This window comes from Chamaea fasciata, unplaced genomic scaffold (assembly GCF_029207755.1).
Source record: "Chamaea fasciata isolate MVZ Bird 193981 ecotype frontalis unplaced genomic scaffold, bChaFas1.0.hap1 SCAF_9, whole genome shotgun sequence".
NCBI classification, from domain to species: Eukaryota; Metazoa; Chordata; class Aves; order Passeriformes; family Sylviidae; genus Chamaea; species Chamaea fasciata.
In genome coordinates, this window is record NW_027094094.1 from 20,150,719 (window position 1) to 20,168,200 (window position 17,482).

A 17,482-nucleotide genomic window follows, 5' to 3' on the forward strand; every position below is an offset into this window, starting at 1 on the left:
AACTTCCTTACAAGTGAAGCACCTTAACACTTAATAATTAAAGCATATTAGTGCATATGTATCTTTTTATGTGACCAAAAATCCCTACCACTTCATTTGTCATTCACAGGAGAATGTTGATCAAATCTGATTCATACATACTATCACAAGAAAATGAACATATGAATAGGCTTCTGTGTTCTATTCTATGTGAACGTAACACATTTACCTGTTTTATGGCAAAAAATATTTTCATTACATGCTAGCAACAAAGAATTGTTAAATTGGTAGCAAGGATTGAGTGACTGACAATGAATTTATAGCAAAAAATAGGCAAGGAAGGACTGAACAGATACTGTCTATCCTGCCTCTAAAAAAGCCTTAATTTTCTACCTAACTTATGTAATAATGCTTTCAGATTAAACATTAGGAAAAAAGCAAGCTGTTATGAGAGTCTTCCCTCCAAAAGCATTCAGACTCGCACCAGAAGAGGCCTCCCTTTCTGAGAGAAAAAAACAGCCTCAATCTCAACCTTTTTGCAGTGAGGCCAAGCTTCACAATTCAAGACATAAGACTAGAGCAATTGTTCCATTTCACAACTGAATTTAATAAGCTTCGAAAGGAAAGCTGTTTCACACTGTAATTTTGGGAAGTGAAGGTGTTTGCCACTGAACTGGCTATAGGTAGGTTGTGAACTTGGCTGCTCTTCCTCGTTTGGCTCAGTGCATTTCCTGACAGCACAAGGCCCTGCTGGAAAATAACTCCCCAAAACCTGACCCAGCTTTGTCTGTCCTTCTGCTTCTCAGTTCCACCACCACACAGCTACACTCCTTGGGGCAGTCAGAGACCCCAGCCCACCTCTGAATCTTTGCTGATGGTGCTCTCCAGGAGAGCACACCACAGATGATGGTCCCATCCCTCAGCTCAGGGAAGAAGTGACCCACACGTGTCTGAGCCCAGGGCAGGGCACAGAGGCACTGACCAGTCCAGCTCAATCCAGGAACCTGCCATGCCTCTCACAGCTTTTGCTGCCTGGCTCCTTTGGCTGTCGAAGCCAAGCCTTCTCCCCTCCCACCCAGGAACAAACTAAGGACATATAGGTGACTTCTTTTTTTCTTCCCCTCCTTAAAATGCTGATAGCATAAAACAAGGAATGCAAACTACTTACAGTTTTCTGGGAGTAAGGAAATAATTTCTTCTCCCAAACAATTTAAGAATTAGACACAGCTCCAGACTCCACCTTACAGAAACACAGTAGCAAAAAATGAGTGCCTACTTTACAAACAGGAATACCCCCAGGCACAACCCTGCTACCTGACTACTTGCCCGAAGGGTGACAGGAGAAACACAGCATGAGAATCAAGCCAACAACCACCCAGTGTATCTTCCTTTACTGCAGATCTGCCTTCGTATCTGGCAAAAACTACTACAGGCGATTGGTACTGCAAGGGAGTCCTTACAGCAGCAAAAGAGATGCTGCAAGGGAATCCTAACAGAAGTGAACATCATTGCTGCTGGCCACGTAACTGCCATACAAGTATCAGGACCAGTTCTCTGAAATACCTCCAATTACAGTGAGGTATTAACACACAAAGACTGTATTTTTTGCGTATACACAAATCCAGCTACTTGAAATCCTCATCACAACCAAGATCTGAGTATCAAATCAGGACAAATGCTTTCTTGGGAGGTTGTGACATTTTCCACTAGCACTTACAAGGAGAAAGGTACCATCACCATGTTCGTAATAAAATTTCAGCTGTACTTCATAACAGGTTTCTGGTCTGCTCTAATATGACACTGTATGCAGGCTGTGCAGCTCGCAGGGATGGGAGTGCTTCATAGAAAAGCCAAAAAACTTAGCACTTTTAACGAAAAGCCAAAAAACTTACCACTTTTAACTTGATCTTCTGGACTCAAACTCTGAGAAGAATGTCCAATTAGAATGCATCTGCAAGAAAGTAAAACTGAATGTTAAAACTCCCCTTACCAACAGTGTGTCACTTATCTTAATTCTCATCCTGTTCAGCAGCTTGTCCTTAGTTTAAAAAGCATATGCCAAAAGGCTAATTCATGTGTCTGCACAGAGCACCAAAACAACTTTCTCCCTCTGCCCAAAAAGCAGCCCCAACACACTTCAGTAGTCAAATGTTTAGTTCAAACCAGCATATGAAACACAGCTATGCATAAGAGTCTTTTCTAGAGTCCACTAACCCTAACAAGCCTGTACAAACCAGAAGTGGATGTCTGGTTCACCACACACACAAAATATTTCTGAGAGAGAACTCAAAAGCAAAAAAAAAGTAGCAGGAATAATATTTACATTACATAGTGTTTACATTCAACTGGTTCTCTGCAAGCTAAATCTGACCTTTTATGCTGCTTTTTTGAATGGCTGAAATATGGAAGACTATTTCTAAACAATTTGCAAGGTCAGAATAGACCCTATGTATGCCAAATAAAACCAATACACAGTGTTAGGAGCCGCAGCCCATGCACAAAATTTATTGTGTGCTACTGTTTATAAAATACTTGAATAGTTCGGAACATGCATAAAATTTCCAACTTAGGGGTATGTACAGATTGTAGTTTATGGCAAAAAGAAAAAAAAAGGAAAAAAAAGAAAAAAAAATAGGAAAAAAAGAGAGAGATGAACTCTAGTGACATAAATTTCAAGTCGTGTTCCAGGGGATGAGAAGGACATGTAGCAAATGTCAAAATATATAACAAAGTACACTGGCAATCAGTACAGTCCATTATTTGTGAACAAATTAGCACAGGGCTTCAATTTTTATTTTAACCAAGCAGTCCTGTAGATACCAAAATACATGCAGTCTCGAGTTTACACTTTCACTAATGCCTTAGCAGTTGAACAGAGCAATTGCTTACGCGCTGCTTTGCTTAAACAAAAAGTATGTCTGATACAGGTTCAGCTTCCTTTACAAATTTAAAAATAATAAAAAGCTTGCAGCTATGCAGCCCAGTGATTATTAGCTATTTATGCAACCGTAATACTCACAATAAACTAAAAGTACCCATAACATCTAGGTAACCTATAGATGTACATCATAGGTCTATATATTAAATATTTGCAAAATGAAAACATGCATACACAAAATACAATGCCAAGCTTTACAGACTTGATATGAATCAAAATTTACTTAAACAATGTACAAAGTTCAATTAAAAGTACCTTAAAATTAACACTCCCATATTTTTCTTACTTTTAAAATTAGTATATATAATTTTATTTTTTTAAATTCAAGGTGGGGAAAAGTCTTGAAAAAGCTGGGCAAAAAAAGTTTCTAAATTAAATATTTCTTTTTTAAATCTGTGTTCAAGTAATAAACATTCCTACATAGAAATCTTCTGATAAGCTGTAACTAAAAAATACAGTGAATACAATATAGAATTAGCAACATCTAAAGGAGTAAACCTGAGGTCAGCATTTTACAGAATGACCAACTGAAATTTTTTGGCATTTTTTCTGTTATTTAAAATACAGTTTTTGCAGCCTCAGATATTTTAAGACCATTCTAATCTATAATTTTAAAGACGTATCATGAAACCAATGTCCATTAATAAATAGTTAGCTCTTAGGGTTGTATTTGAAAGTCTGATTTAAAAAACAAACAAACAAACAAACAAACTACCTCTACTGAAAGAAAAATCCCATTTGTAAACTTAAAAGTGTTGACAACGTAAGCGTAAGATGCTAGTCTAGGTGTGCTTTAGTGAGAACAGTCCGATCCTTTCCCCAGATCTCTTCCCAAGCTGCAGCAGCCAGTGATGGATGTTGGTGTGAAAGGGTGAGGCACACGCTCCCAGGAGGTTGGGTCACCGTGTAAGAGAGGGGCTGTTGTCTCAAAAGCATGACGGTCTCTCTTCAGCGGGATCAAGTTAGATGGTTTTCCACCTCGTGTTAAGTAGTCACTTCAAGTGATCCCCCTATTTCATTTGTTGTCACATCAAAAAGCAGTAATCTAGGAATTCTCAGGCAGGACATGAGTGAGTAAACCAGAAGCTGATGTGGTCACTGTGCATTGTTGTTGCCAGTTCCATTGTTTCCATTGGCATTTGCTGTGTTTATAGTATTAATACCATCTTGCTGAAGAGCATCTTTTCTTGGTGGCATTCTCTCATTGATCCTATCCAAACCTTTTGCTTCTTCAAAACTGCAGATTTTATGTTGCGGAGAGAATCCTCGTATTGCTTAACAAAATGCAAATTTGATATGTCAGTAATGGAAAAATAAGTTGAAAGCATATACTTTTTCTAACAAATTGTGTTTAAAAAAGATAAAAAAATCAGCCAAAGAAACTCATGGCCCTGCAACTGTATTGCTAAAAGATTCTCTAACCTGCTTTCCTGAAACGATCCCGGTAATCATGATTTCAGCTCATTACAAAAAGAACAAAGTATGGCAAATATTCTGCAAGTAGGAATCAAGGGGTTTAAGCCCACTTGATTGCTTCTGCGGGTCCCTGGTGGGGCCAGCTGTCACCACTGTGCTCCGGCTGCCCGGCTCATCGGGCTAATCTTAACATCCCCCTTCTCTTCAGGGCAATGTCAGTAAGATCTAAGCAGCACAGCAAGTGCGGTGGAGGCAAAGCAGCAAAGGGTTACAAAAGTAGTGGCAGATTTACACCCTGCACACGCACCAATGGCCTGATCCTGCAGTTTTCATGCAGGCAAAACTGCAGGATGTGGTTCACACTGTGCTAATCATGTGGATGATGGAAATGGACACAACCACAATCACCAAGTTAGCACTGTGGTTCAACAATGGTATCATTTAAATACAGATGTATTTAAAGCACGTATAGAAAATAGGTATTATTTTGCTACTGATTATTTTGATGAATGAGGTCTGTAGTTGAATTTACACCTGAAAATGCCTGACCACATAATAAGACTGAAGTCTTTGGGATGAAATAATTCTTTGGAGATTTAAGTACAGCTTTCCACTCACAACAACAGGACCTCTTGCAGGTGTGTGTGAGAACAGAATATGGCACTTGTTTATATTTTTGGAGATCTGACTTCCTTAATTAAAAAAACAAAGAATACAGTCATTAAATGGTGCTTTGCAACTAAATCTGAAAACCGCAAAGGCAGCTCTCTCAGCAGCTATGCTGTTTGTCATTCACTTCACTGAATTCCGAGCAAGAAGAAACTAAAGTCTCTCTGAAAAGAAACAATCTGAAGTTGAATACCCTGAACCAAAATAATTTGATGGCATTTTGCTCAATACCACTAACAGAGGAGTATATACAACTTATTTAGCACAGAAGCACTAATAATCCATTGAATTTATGTGTCTCAAAAATACTAGAAAAAAATTTGAACATTGTATTATAATCAAAATCTAGAAAAAAAAAGTTATACGTCTTGCACTACCAGATATCACAGAAAGTTAAAAAAAAAAGTTCAAAGGCATTAAATATATTTTATGAGAAAAGGCATGCATAAACAACCCTCCTTCCACATATAACATCCCCTCCCCACAATCAAACAAAACCTTCAGTTGAATGCAGAAAAAAAACCACTAAACACTTCTATTTTTAAGAACTTCAAGACAACATCACATATCACAACATGCTATTATACAAAAACCTACAGCATATTCTGTAAAAAAAAACAAAAGGAGAGAGACCAAAACCCCCGAGAATTTCCCTAAAATATTAAAGATAATCATCATCCTAAAGCCAGAAATGAATGTTACATGTAAAATAGATGAATCAATGCAGTTGATTCATCTCTGCTTGTGCAAGTTGAAAATAAAACACACCCACACAGAGTACTTTTGTATTCCCTCCCAGACACCACAGATCTCTGCCAAGGGCAAAGACTCTGATCATACCTTTTTCAGCCTCAATTGCCTCTACAGTGGCTGTACAGAAGTGAGCAGATGCATGCAAAATGAATGAGAAAGATGAAGAGTGTAATATCGCATAGCAGAAAAGGCAATGATCAATTTAATATAGTATGCTACGCCAGATTAGATTACAATTAGTTAAAATGACATTTCAGGTTTTGGGGGATTGTTTTTAAGTCTAAGTGAAACTTTTCCTAAATTTTAACTAATAGAGTTTATCAACTAAAAGCCTGACAAAGTAACACTAATGAAATGATATTATTAACTATACATTTCTGTAACTTTTGGTTGTGATTTTTGTTTTGGTTTAAGACAGCAACAGAAAACTTCAACTGATGCTAAAGTTGTGGTACGGTTTAAAAAAATACTAAAAATCTATTTGAGACTATTTCTGAAGATTAAAATGCATTAGTGAGCTTCATTAAATTACCAGGAAGGACACCATAAGAATAACACTACCAGCATTCTAATAATAATAATAAAAATAAATTCTTTTTCTCTTTATTTTTAGCTCCCTGGAGTTTAACTAGTACTTCAATTTCTCACAATATTTTAAGCTAAAATGGGCATCTCTGAGAACTGAATCGTGAAATTTAAGCCAAAGAAGACAAATCTAGAAAGTTATATTTACAAAGTCTTGTATACTGTTTAGTTGAATCAACGACAAAGTCTACAGCAGGAAGAGGTCTGGATTTAACATAGTCTTAGTGGGTGAATTAATGTGAATATGAAGAACATCTAGCTCACTAGCTGTTTTTCTAACTAACTCTGACAACTGCTTTGATTTCTTATGTGTAAGATCTTTCCTTATAGTTTTAGCTCTCAGTGACAAAGCTTTAACATAAGGTTGTTATTGTTATTATTTTTACAACCTGAACTGTCTGAACTAAGTCAGTCATGGTAACAACTTCTTAACCTCCTCTACTATTTCCCATGCCTCTAATACCACAATTTCTGAAATACTGACAAAAAGTAGCTTACTTAGTGGTAAACCTACTTGTGTAGTGCTTCATGCATACTGTTAACAAGAAAAATCATGGCAGAGTATTCAAGCACGTGCTGGGGAAAATACCTCTATAAGAAAATAGGGCATTAGATGACAATAGAGTTCTTTAAAGAGATTTAAGTTTATTACTTCTTATTTCCTACCCAACAAAACCAATCACCTACACTATGCCTACGCTATGTTATGTATGAATTGCCTACACTATATTTTAAGCTCACTGTTGCATAAGATTCTAATTTTCACTGGGATAGTCTAAAAAAACTGGATACTTGAATTAGGTAAGTATCCCATAAATACTATTTTATTTCATAAAATAATATTAAATACTTAATGAAAATGCAGCATTTTGCATTTCATACATTGCACTTCCCATGGGACAAAAAATGAAAAAAACATTAAAACAGTTCTGCACTGAAATCTACAGAGACAAGGACAATTCCAGAATTAAATCAAAAAGCCACTTGAATGGATGTTTATTTATGTTTACCTTAAGGGGAAGGAACTTTCTCTATTTCTAAAAATAAATTACCTTAAGAATTGTTTTAGAAAGTCACCAAATACATACTTTCAAACTATAATCAATTTGCCATACAAATATGAAACTATGTAAAAAAAACCACCTCTTTCCACCATTTCCTGTTACCTGTGGAGTCTTTCTTTTCAATCTTTTCCTGAAAAGATCACGAATACTGATTTATCTCTGCAAATTATGTAGCTTGGTCATAAACACAAATTTCAAGAATTACTCCTAGTTCACGCTACTTGTAGTACTACTATTCCAAAAAGACCTTGGAATATTCATCACAGTTAAGAAAAAGATAATTTTCAACTTGATATAAAAGAACAAACTGACTGGAAAATACAAGCACTTAATAAACCTGTAGAGACTCAATTTGGAAAATCATTTTGTTGGATTCTCTTTTGCAGGTATATCTAAATTAAAACTTTATTATTTGTAGACTTTGATAAACCTCCAATAAATATTAGATCATATTAGCAGGCAATTCTGAAGTCTTTGCTCAGAAAATTTTCAACTGAGAGCTGACTTTAAGCAATAGGCTTCAATAGCATTTCCATCCTTAATTTCAGTTCTCCCCTTGTTTTACTTAATGGATGGATGTGAGAGAAAATTCTTGCCAATTTTCAACATAAACACAAAAAACTATGTTAACTGCTTTCTGACTAATAGCAAGGGCAGTAGTTCAACTGATGTCCATGGTAGTACTTACAATTTTTAATTTAGACTTGTGTTTAGTATGTTGCTGAATAAAGCTCTAGGTGTTTTGTCAGTTTTTAGCAGACGTTGGCTCAATTTGGAAGCTAATTTTATTGAATTCAATTCACAAAATAAGTCACTAGGAAATCTTATTTTAAATAATAATACTTAATATGGTCTTTATTATTTCAGCTACTATAATGCAAGCAACAAAAATAATAAAAACCAAATTTACATTAAAGAAAAATCAGAAATATACAAAGGACATGATTTCCCAAAGTCTGTTTTTATCCTAACACATTAAAGCTATCCAAAAGTAAGCTATGATTAATTAAAAATGAATATCCATATATTTATGAGGAAAAAAAAATCATACATTGACATCGCCCATAGGATGTAGGCTTGCATTTTATTTCCAGAATTATGCTTTTGAACTGAGGTGTCTTTGTTTAAGCCTTTGGCTGCAGTCTGCATTTGCCATTCCCCCCTGAGCTGCTCTGTGCTGCAGTGAGGGTCTGTCCCGGTGCTCCCTGGTGGGATGCCAAAGCCAGCAGGCGCTGCTGCTCCAAGGAGGAGGAAGAGGAGGAGGGCCAGCAGCTCACAAACACAGCAGCTGGGCTCAGCAAAGTCCTGACAGAACAGTGGCATTTGCTAAGACCCAGTAGGGAAAATGTTACTGATGTTAAGATCTATAAGAGGTATGTATGTGTGCATGCCTATTTGCCCTGATAAAAGAATTTCAGCCCAGCTCTTTAGAAGAATGTAGATATACTCTCCAATTTCTTGTAACTGTCAAAGCTGCTTATAGATTTAACAGTAACCAATGTGCCATTGAAAAATGAGCATTTGTAAGACTGAAACCAGGAAAACCTAGGGCATGCTGGTCAATTCTGTGTATTTTTAAGCAAACAAAAGAACAGAATAAAAAAAAATTACTTCAATTAATATTATTTTCTTTTATTTCTTCAAGCCTAGACTAGTTTAGGTTATTGATAGTATACTGATCAACACAGTAAAAAATACTCCAAAGAGTAATTAAATATTTATAGTAAGAAATCCTACTATACTACTATCAGTGACCATATTTTTGTCAAGAATATAACTCTCTGATATTAAAGTAGTTTAGAAAATGGTCAGTTACTGAAGTTTTATTTTATTTTTGGTTTACTGCTACCTTTGCAATTGAGTATTTTAATTTGAAAACTACTCTTTTAAGACAGAAACAGTAACACGCTTAGCAGTGAAAAGAAGTTACTTCAGTTTAAGAACTAACAGTTGGCATGATTTATTTTGAACAATCAACATGACTAAAACAAATGAGGTATATTAATGCAGTGCATCAGGGAATATTGCCATCAAAAATTCTAGTCAAGAAAAAACCACACCCACAAAAATCCAGAATGGATATTGCACACTTTCCAAATGTCCCACATTTTCAGTAATGGTAGAAAGTAATGTTTTATGTAAAAAACCATTTTCTAGTCAGTTTGATCCTCTCTGGTATTTGTAATGCAACATGGATAAAAATTTGTTAAATGAGTGAGAGGAATGCAGACTCATTTTTTAAGCATAGTAAAATTTCTTATTAAACAATGAAAATTAAAGCTAGAACAGATGCTTTTGGAATAGTTGAATGGATTAGGAAACATACACCATTTCTTGTTATAGACATTCACAAAACAATCACATACATACACTGGACATATAAACTTAGTTGTAGACATTATATGTCCACTGAAAAATGATTTAAAATGTGACATTCGTGTTTCAAAGCTATTAAAAACCAGCTTTGACAGTTTAATAGAAAATTTAGTGAAAGGCTTTCAAAACACTACGCAGAAAATATAAGGAATTCAAATAAATAGTCTAAATCATGAAATGAGAAAAGCAGCTACTCTTGGAAAATAGATTGTGTAAAAAGTGGTATTCACATATCACAATCTTTCAACAGTTATAAAATTCAGTGTTCCCATACTACAGTTTTATACTTCCTAGTAAAGCCTGTAGGTGGCCAATAAAAAGTCTTTGGATATGTTAAGAGTGCTGCTGATACGAAGTCCAGTTTCACACTGGTGTCTTTTAGTTATTCACCACTGTGAACAGAAAACATGGCCTTCATTCTTTTAATACACTTGGTACAAGCTCATAGCATCCTCCCTAATCCTAGTTAATAATTACGGGCCTTGTGAAAAATATGATCCAATGATTCAACAAACTACTAAAAAAAGAATGAAAACCTTTTACAAAATATTCAATGAGCCAGATTACAGGTATATTTTGTATAGAGTTCTTTTTATTTTCATGCAAAAAAAATATATGCACACTTAATAACACCCTTTTATTTTGATTTATTTACAAGTCTTAAATTCAATCCCTTTATTCTCAACTGATTTTGTAACAAATGATTGAATATTTTTCAAGTACATTATTGTTCAAAATGCACAGACAATGTGCAGCAGCAAATGCAGCAAACCTCAAAAACAAGGTGCTACAACATTGCTTCTACATCAAGAGACAGACAAGTGTCTGGGATAGTGGTTTAATTTTAACACTTATACAGACATACATCTATACCTAGAGAGAGACAGACAGATCTAAGAAAGCAGCTACATCTGCAGAGGAAGGAAACAGCATGTTACAAGGACAATTCAGGGAGGTCAATTATACATAGAACATTTGACAAACAACATAGAGAACAAACTTTGGCATTAATTACCAGGGTACAAAACGTAGCACATTCCAATCTGTCAATGGAGTGTACTATGGAACTATGCAGTCTGTAGCTGTTTGGTAATATTAATATCAACATGTCTTTGACATTGTCAATGGAAGTACTAACACGGCTAGAATAAACCCATTTTAATGGAGAGCACACAAGTAATGATGCAAAATTACATTGCCATTTTTGTATCTGTAATGATTAAATGCCTCAATACGAGATCTGTAAGGTCACGCCACCTTGAAAAATTGTAAACTAAGGAAGCTCAGAATCTGAAGAACATAGCCTGACACAGCTGAACTAATTGGCTTTTAGTTTTATACCCTGGGTAAGTATCCATTTCACATTGCCTGATTAACACATAACACTATGCTTGTATCAGCCGCTAAGACAAGAACTGAAAAGCATAAGAAATTCCCTGCATGCATTATGTGTGGTGTTAGCAAAAGAGTGAGATGTGCCCCAGTCCATCTGAGGCACAGCAAGTTGCATAACATCATTACCACTTTGCAGGGTCTGTCGTCCTCCAGCCAACACTCCACTAGGTAACATTCCAGTGGGAGTCAAACCCTTGAGTGTCAGCACACTTTCACTCTCCTCCCTGTGTGAAAAAAAAAACAGTAACAAAACCTTAAATATCTGCATGAAAACTTGTATTGGAGTAAAATAATGGATGGGGAAAGGGAGAGCCTAGTTTTGCTGTGTTTTAGGCATGTCAAGACTAAATGTAAATTCAAATTCCAACAATTTCAAAGGCGAAAATAATTCCATTCCATACCAGTCTTTCCTCCGCCTAGGAGTTGTAAATGTTGGCTACTCCTGAACCAAATTCTGAGCAGTTATTCACATGCAGGTTCACTAGTTTTGAAACGAGCATTGAATGCCTCACGAGGTACTGAACATTTCTAACTACCATAAAACAATCCCAAATTTTCTTTTAAATGTTTCTACTTTGGGAAATAACTTCAAAAAAATTACCCCTATTTGAGCAATTATGTTCTGTGAAAAAACAGACATTTTGGGCAAATAGGATGATGAAATCTCTACATTTAAAGAGGACACGGTATTTTTTAAATAGGTGAAAAAAACCCAAACCAAAACTGGAAACAAAACCCCTCTACTCCCCAAGTTCCTGGTATGTCAGAGATTTTCAGAGTCAGTCCTGACCTCCTCCATTACACCCTTGATTTCAGTCTTTCTATCTGGTATTGCCTTTCCAACACTCTTAGTTAACAGCTGGACAAACACTATGCTATTTAAAGATCACGTTCTCTAATTTCTTGAAACATTTAGCAAAAAAACCTCAAAAGTATTCTTTAACCAAAAATTCCAACATCAACAGGGTGCACCAATATGCCAAACAAGATTCTGATCTCCCTGAAAAATCTTTGGCATTCACTATCCTGAAACAGAGATGTTCACCTTGCATAGGTAACAGGGCTTTAGGAATGCAGAAATCATGCATGTACCTGAGAACAGAGAAGACTCTTGCCATCTTGCCAATTGCACGAATTTTGTTTCTGATTATTTCTTTCCGTGCGGCAGCTGTACCTACTTTCAAATAGAAGAAGAAAGAGTCTCAAGCTCGTAAGTATTTAGAAGGCCATCATTTTAAAGTGCATCAAATTTAACACAACTGTTTAAGTTCAGTATTCTTCACAGGAGGTGAGTACCCAAACACTTAAGGGCACAATGTTATCAAATCAGAGCTTCAGAATGCCGGCAAAACCACCATAACCTCTGTGTCCACAAAACACACACAAAAAAGTTTAGATTATTCAGAATGATTTCCTAAACCTAGTAACCATCTGACCTACCACCGCTACAGTGTAGTAACTAACATAACTCATTTGCCTAAATTTTACACTTCAAATCTTAGTATTGACGTGTGGATATCAAGATGTAGGCAAGAAGCCCAATACAGAAGCCAGAGAGATACTAAAGCCACAAAAATTAAAGATTTTCTAATTGTTACACAGCTGTTAAAGAGAAATCAGTGGTTTCCTTGTTTTTATGTCAGCTACCCAGGACAACTCCATCAAAAATCCCCAGAAAATAAACAAGCAAAAAATTGCAGTGGTACCTTTCTTACCACTTTTCTGTGTTCCATGTCATCTTAGGTTTGCATCATTTGCAGAAATTACAAATACCAAAGATTTGGAGTAAATACTGCACATTCCACAAGGCAGAGTGATACCACTTGTGACAAATGAAAGTGAAGACAAAACTCTGAAAGGAGGCTTGTGATTGGGAAGGAGAGCCAACTTTGCCTGCCTTGACACGAAAACAGAAACACCTTTCTCCAACACTAAGTGCTTCTGGGTTGCTCCAATGTATAAAAGTCATCCTTCCCCTCATCTTACTTTCCCTTCTCCAACTCCTCTATTTTATTAAAATAGTAGAAGCAGATGAGGAGGTATCAAAACCAAAATCCTTACTTCTCCTCAGCCATTGGAGAAGGAGAGCATTGATCACATCAAGGTAAGAGTAACTCAGTCATCCTGTGAATTGAACCACAGGGGATCAAGAGGGAACAAGCTCAGACAGGTCTATTAGGTATTCCAGAACTTCCATGTGGTGTTCTTCAGTCTTGGGAGAAGAAAGGTACACAATAAGAAGTTGGCAATTTAGCCAACTAAGTTGCAAGAATGTAGAAGAGAGGACCACAGAAGCACGAGGCCTTCTGTGGCACAGGAGTGGGTAGACTTTCCACCCTGAACACCAAACCAAATAAAATACAAAAGATAAAGCATGTAAGGGCAAACAGCAACAACAAAACCACACAAGACAGAAAAGGTGTAATGACAAAGAAAAAACAGGAGTAGGAGAAAACCTTTGTAAGAACACAAAGACAGAATCTTGGGGTATGAAAAATACCTGCCAGTCCACACAAAATGAAAAAGCCAGGAACTGTTGAGGTTTTTTTAAACAAAGTAACAATTTTAACAGACATCAAACTAAAAAAGTGACAAATCAGGTGGCCCAGGAAAAACCTGGAATAGGATAGTATGAAACATTCAATTTTTACCGAAAATAATTTCCTTGAAATCTTAACTTTCAATTTTTAAAGTTCTAGAAATTTCTGCGTTCTCTCTTTGAACACTACTGAACAGCCACTTGAGAATCTGGAATGAGGAGGAGACTCTTCTAGAGTTTGAAAAGGTCAGGGCTAAGGGGAACATCAAATATTTCTCTTTAAGTTCCTCAGTTTTCCTTCTACCTACAACAAATTGCAGACTTCACTGACACCAAGCTGTTACATGCCAACTGGAAAGACTTCAGGCACTGCTAATCCCTGTGCTTTAAAATGACAAAGGTTGCATTGGGGTGTTTGGTTTGTTTGTTGTGATTTGTTTTTTTATTTTTAAGATGATCTCTCATTGCCCTCCAGAAGCAACACAGCCAAGGCAAAAAGCCACATTCATTACTCCAGGCTGCAGCACCGCACTAATGTGGCCACTGAATCCTGGTTACTTAGAGAATGGCATCTGCTTGCAGAAGAATGTTTTGATTCTTGATTACACCCTAAATCACAGGAGATACGACAAAGAACTTTCCCATCTCTCACTCCCAATGCCTGCACAAGAAAGAAATTCTGAAACACTGACATGTTATGCCACAGACATAACTTCTAGAAACATGTCTATAATCTAATGCATTCCCAAGTATTAGAAATATTGTCTGGAAACAACGAATTTATACAGAGAGAAAAATTATTAGGAAGTAGTAGCCAGAAGAATTTCTCTGTACAGAACTATCTACCCTGTGATTTCTGAAAAACAAGTGATAGACCATGAATTTAAGTTAGTATGTTGGCTTCTTTTTACAATTTGCATCCAGCCATCTTCAGAATAGCACAGAAAATCAAGAAGTACTTTTTCTGACATCTCAGTTAAGAAGACAAAATGTACTACACAAACCAGGTTTTGGAACATTTTATAAACACATTCCATGCACAACCTTAAAAAAACAGCTCATGAGGAAAGAATTAAAAAGCAAGACAGACAACTGAAAGCTCCCTACACATGCAGGACCAAAGATAAAATTTTAGAAGTAGGTAAAAGAATGAAATTCTACAAAAAAAGGATGAGGAAAGGAGGAAAAAAAATTCATGCACAGAAAGACAGATGTCTTGAAGTATGACTTCTGATAATAAAATACACAAATCTTTATAAAAGTCCCATTAAAGTGGTTAATAACAATCATAAAATACTACATAACAATTCTCAATAGAAAGGTATTTTCTCATTAATATTTTATGCTGTCAGGTTCTGTGAAGTCATATTTCAAAACAGTCCTACTCTGTCTGGTCTGTACCTTTTTTATTGCCATATATGAGTCGCTCTTCAGATGGAGAGTCCAGAAAAAAAGGAAGTGAACGATGGAGAAAAAGGTGAGTGAGACAAAAAAAAAAAAACATATTTAACTCGGCAGTGGTAATAAAGAAGGAATGGAGAAGAAATGTGAAAAAAAATAAAATGGAAAATTGCAACACTTGAAAATGCATTCATCAAACAAGAAGTGGAATTGTTGAGAATATTTAAAATTTGACGAATAACAAGTGAAAGCTTGAAAGTCAACAGTTACAAAAAAAATCCAACCACATAGAAAGATAAAGCATAGACAGTACCTAGGTGGCATAAGAGATGCATCAAGCAAAGAAATTGTTAAAGGAGACAGAAGAATAAAATAATTTGAATCAGGAAACTACAGACAGGGCATCCGCAATCAACTAACAACCACACCTACTCTGGCAAACATAAATCTAACACCTCAGAGTACCACCTAACCCTGCTTGGTGCAATTGCTTTATGTTCAGTTTAGTAGATTTACTTGAATGAAAACAGGAATTGACTGTTGGCAGGATCACTTCTGAGATTTCCATGTTTTCAATTTCTGGCAACCATCTAAATGGCAGCAGAGTTTAAGTGGCTCAGAACCAATGCACTCCACTGGAAAACACACAGCTGCTTAGCACAACACTACTCTGCTATCGAATTTGAACACAGCAGTTATCAAATGCTAAGAAAGGGGTTCTGTCTCTAATCTCTTTATAAATGATCCTTTCATGTTCCTCAAAGGCTGCTGAAAGTTTTCTTCCTCCTCCCCCATCAACAACAATTCACCAGATCAGTTCTGTTATTGGATGAAATGAACAAATCTGAAGAAAGTTTAGGTGTGACATTAAGAACTCCTGTAAAAAGCCCAACAAAACAAAGTGTGATATGCTAGGTCTTCATGTCAATGTTGCTTCCTAATCATCATGCTACAAACCTCTCTTAACAATCTACTGTATCACAGTTTAAGAGAACAAAAGATGTTAAAATTCATTACATGAATACACAGAACACAACATACGTATACAAGTTGTCCTTAAACTCAAAAGCAGACTTAAACTTGCATTTCGGACTTTATTTATAGTACTTTGCTATAAAAAATATTGTATCTCTTGTTCTCCTACATCAACTGTTATTGAAGGGCAATAATTAAAAAACTTTAGTGTATTATGATACATTTATTCTAAATAGTAGCGAAGTAAGTTAGTATGCTTCAAATTTCAAGTGTCAAGACATTTGGAGAATTTCCCACGAAAAGTCTGTTTTATATTGAAAGCAGATATGATTATTTGCAAAAAGTTTGTTTTAAATAAAAATCACATATGAGGATTTGCAAAGGTTACTATTACAGCTTCTTGATCACAAACACAAACACAATTCCCTTCTCTGCCTCACCAAAAGCATTGTTTTCTACAGAAAAATTTGAAGGCAATTTTGTTCCAATGCCAGGCAATATTGCACAAGTCTAAGTTAACTATTGTTTACAAGTTATTACCATTAGGAAGATTTACGTATCTTAAAGTAAACCCTACCGTCAAATTGATCTTCTCCCTCTGTCATCAGTTCATCATCAGAGCAAATGCTCAAAACGTTCACCAACATTTCTGTTACTGTAGAGGAAAAAATAAACCTTAAGTCATTCTGTAGAATTTAAGATATTTCCATGCACACAAGATATAGCTAGTCACCAGCAACTCAAGTGAATGAACTTCTCACAGCACAGCCATTGCTCAGTAACCTCATCTCAAAATAAGTCTTTTTCTTGATGTGAGCTGTCACAGAATTGGAAAAGCTCAGAAAAAATAAGCAGCTATAAATTACACAGCTAAACACTAAACAATCAAACAATACAAAGAACACTCCTCTCTTACAAGAAGTTATTTTAGATAAGAAGACTTTTTTTTGTAAATCAGCAGTTTTACGTTAAAAGTCAAGTATTTGAATTAGTTTTTATGCAAACTTGACTTAAATATGAAAGATTTTAACTGCTCAAATTCAGGCTTGAATTGAAAAAGCTATTCTATTCCTGACACCTGCAGGCATGTAGCAGAAGTATTCAAACATAAAGAACCTAGAATATAAATATGGGAGTTTGTCTTTTCAAACTCCCCTTAAATATATGAACATAGTGGATACAAGCCTTTTGAGACGAGTTTGTGTATCTTTTTTCTCTAGGAATATTCTTATTCTGCAACTCAATCTTTATGACAGATATCAGACTCTTTCTTAAAATATTCAAACCTTCCTCTACACAGAGTATTCAGAAACCTATCCAAAAGGCAATTGGTTAAAAGCCCTGTAAATTGCTGCCTACATTTATTCATGACTAATTCATACAACCCCTGTG

The 17,482-nt window shown here is 35.8% G+C and overlaps 1 protein-coding gene across 8 annotated transcripts in view; it reads right to left on the bottom strand.

Annotated features, from left to right (window-relative positions):
- Window positions 1-17,482, bottom strand: part of PPP3CB (protein phosphatase 3 catalytic subunit beta) — a 46,901-nt gene that overhangs the window by 4,453 nt on the left and 24,966 nt on the right. The window contains exons 10-16 of one of the 8 annotated variants that reach the window (XR_010722289.1): window positions 16,668-16,745; window positions 12,268-12,352; window positions 11,302-11,399; window positions 5,843-5,872; window positions 3,633-4,191; window positions 1,872-1,930; window positions 1,148-1,219 (exon numbers count right to left, since the gene is read on the bottom strand). Coding sequence is in view for 5 of the 8 variants with exons in the window: in XM_066191405.1 (XP_066047502.1) it covers window positions 4,013-4,191; window positions 5,843-5,872; window positions 11,302-11,399; window positions 12,268-12,352; window positions 16,668-16,745 (470 nt within the window). In the remaining 3 variants the exon portion in view is untranslated. Of the gene's footprint in view, window positions 1-1,147; window positions 1,220-1,871; window positions 1,931-2,456; window positions 4,192-5,842; window positions 5,873-11,301; window positions 11,400-12,267; window positions 12,353-16,667; window positions 16,746-17,482 lie in introns of those variants that run through there. The other 7 variants (XR_010722290.1, XR_010722291.1, XM_066191406.1 and 4 more) reach the window with 7 other exon arrangements.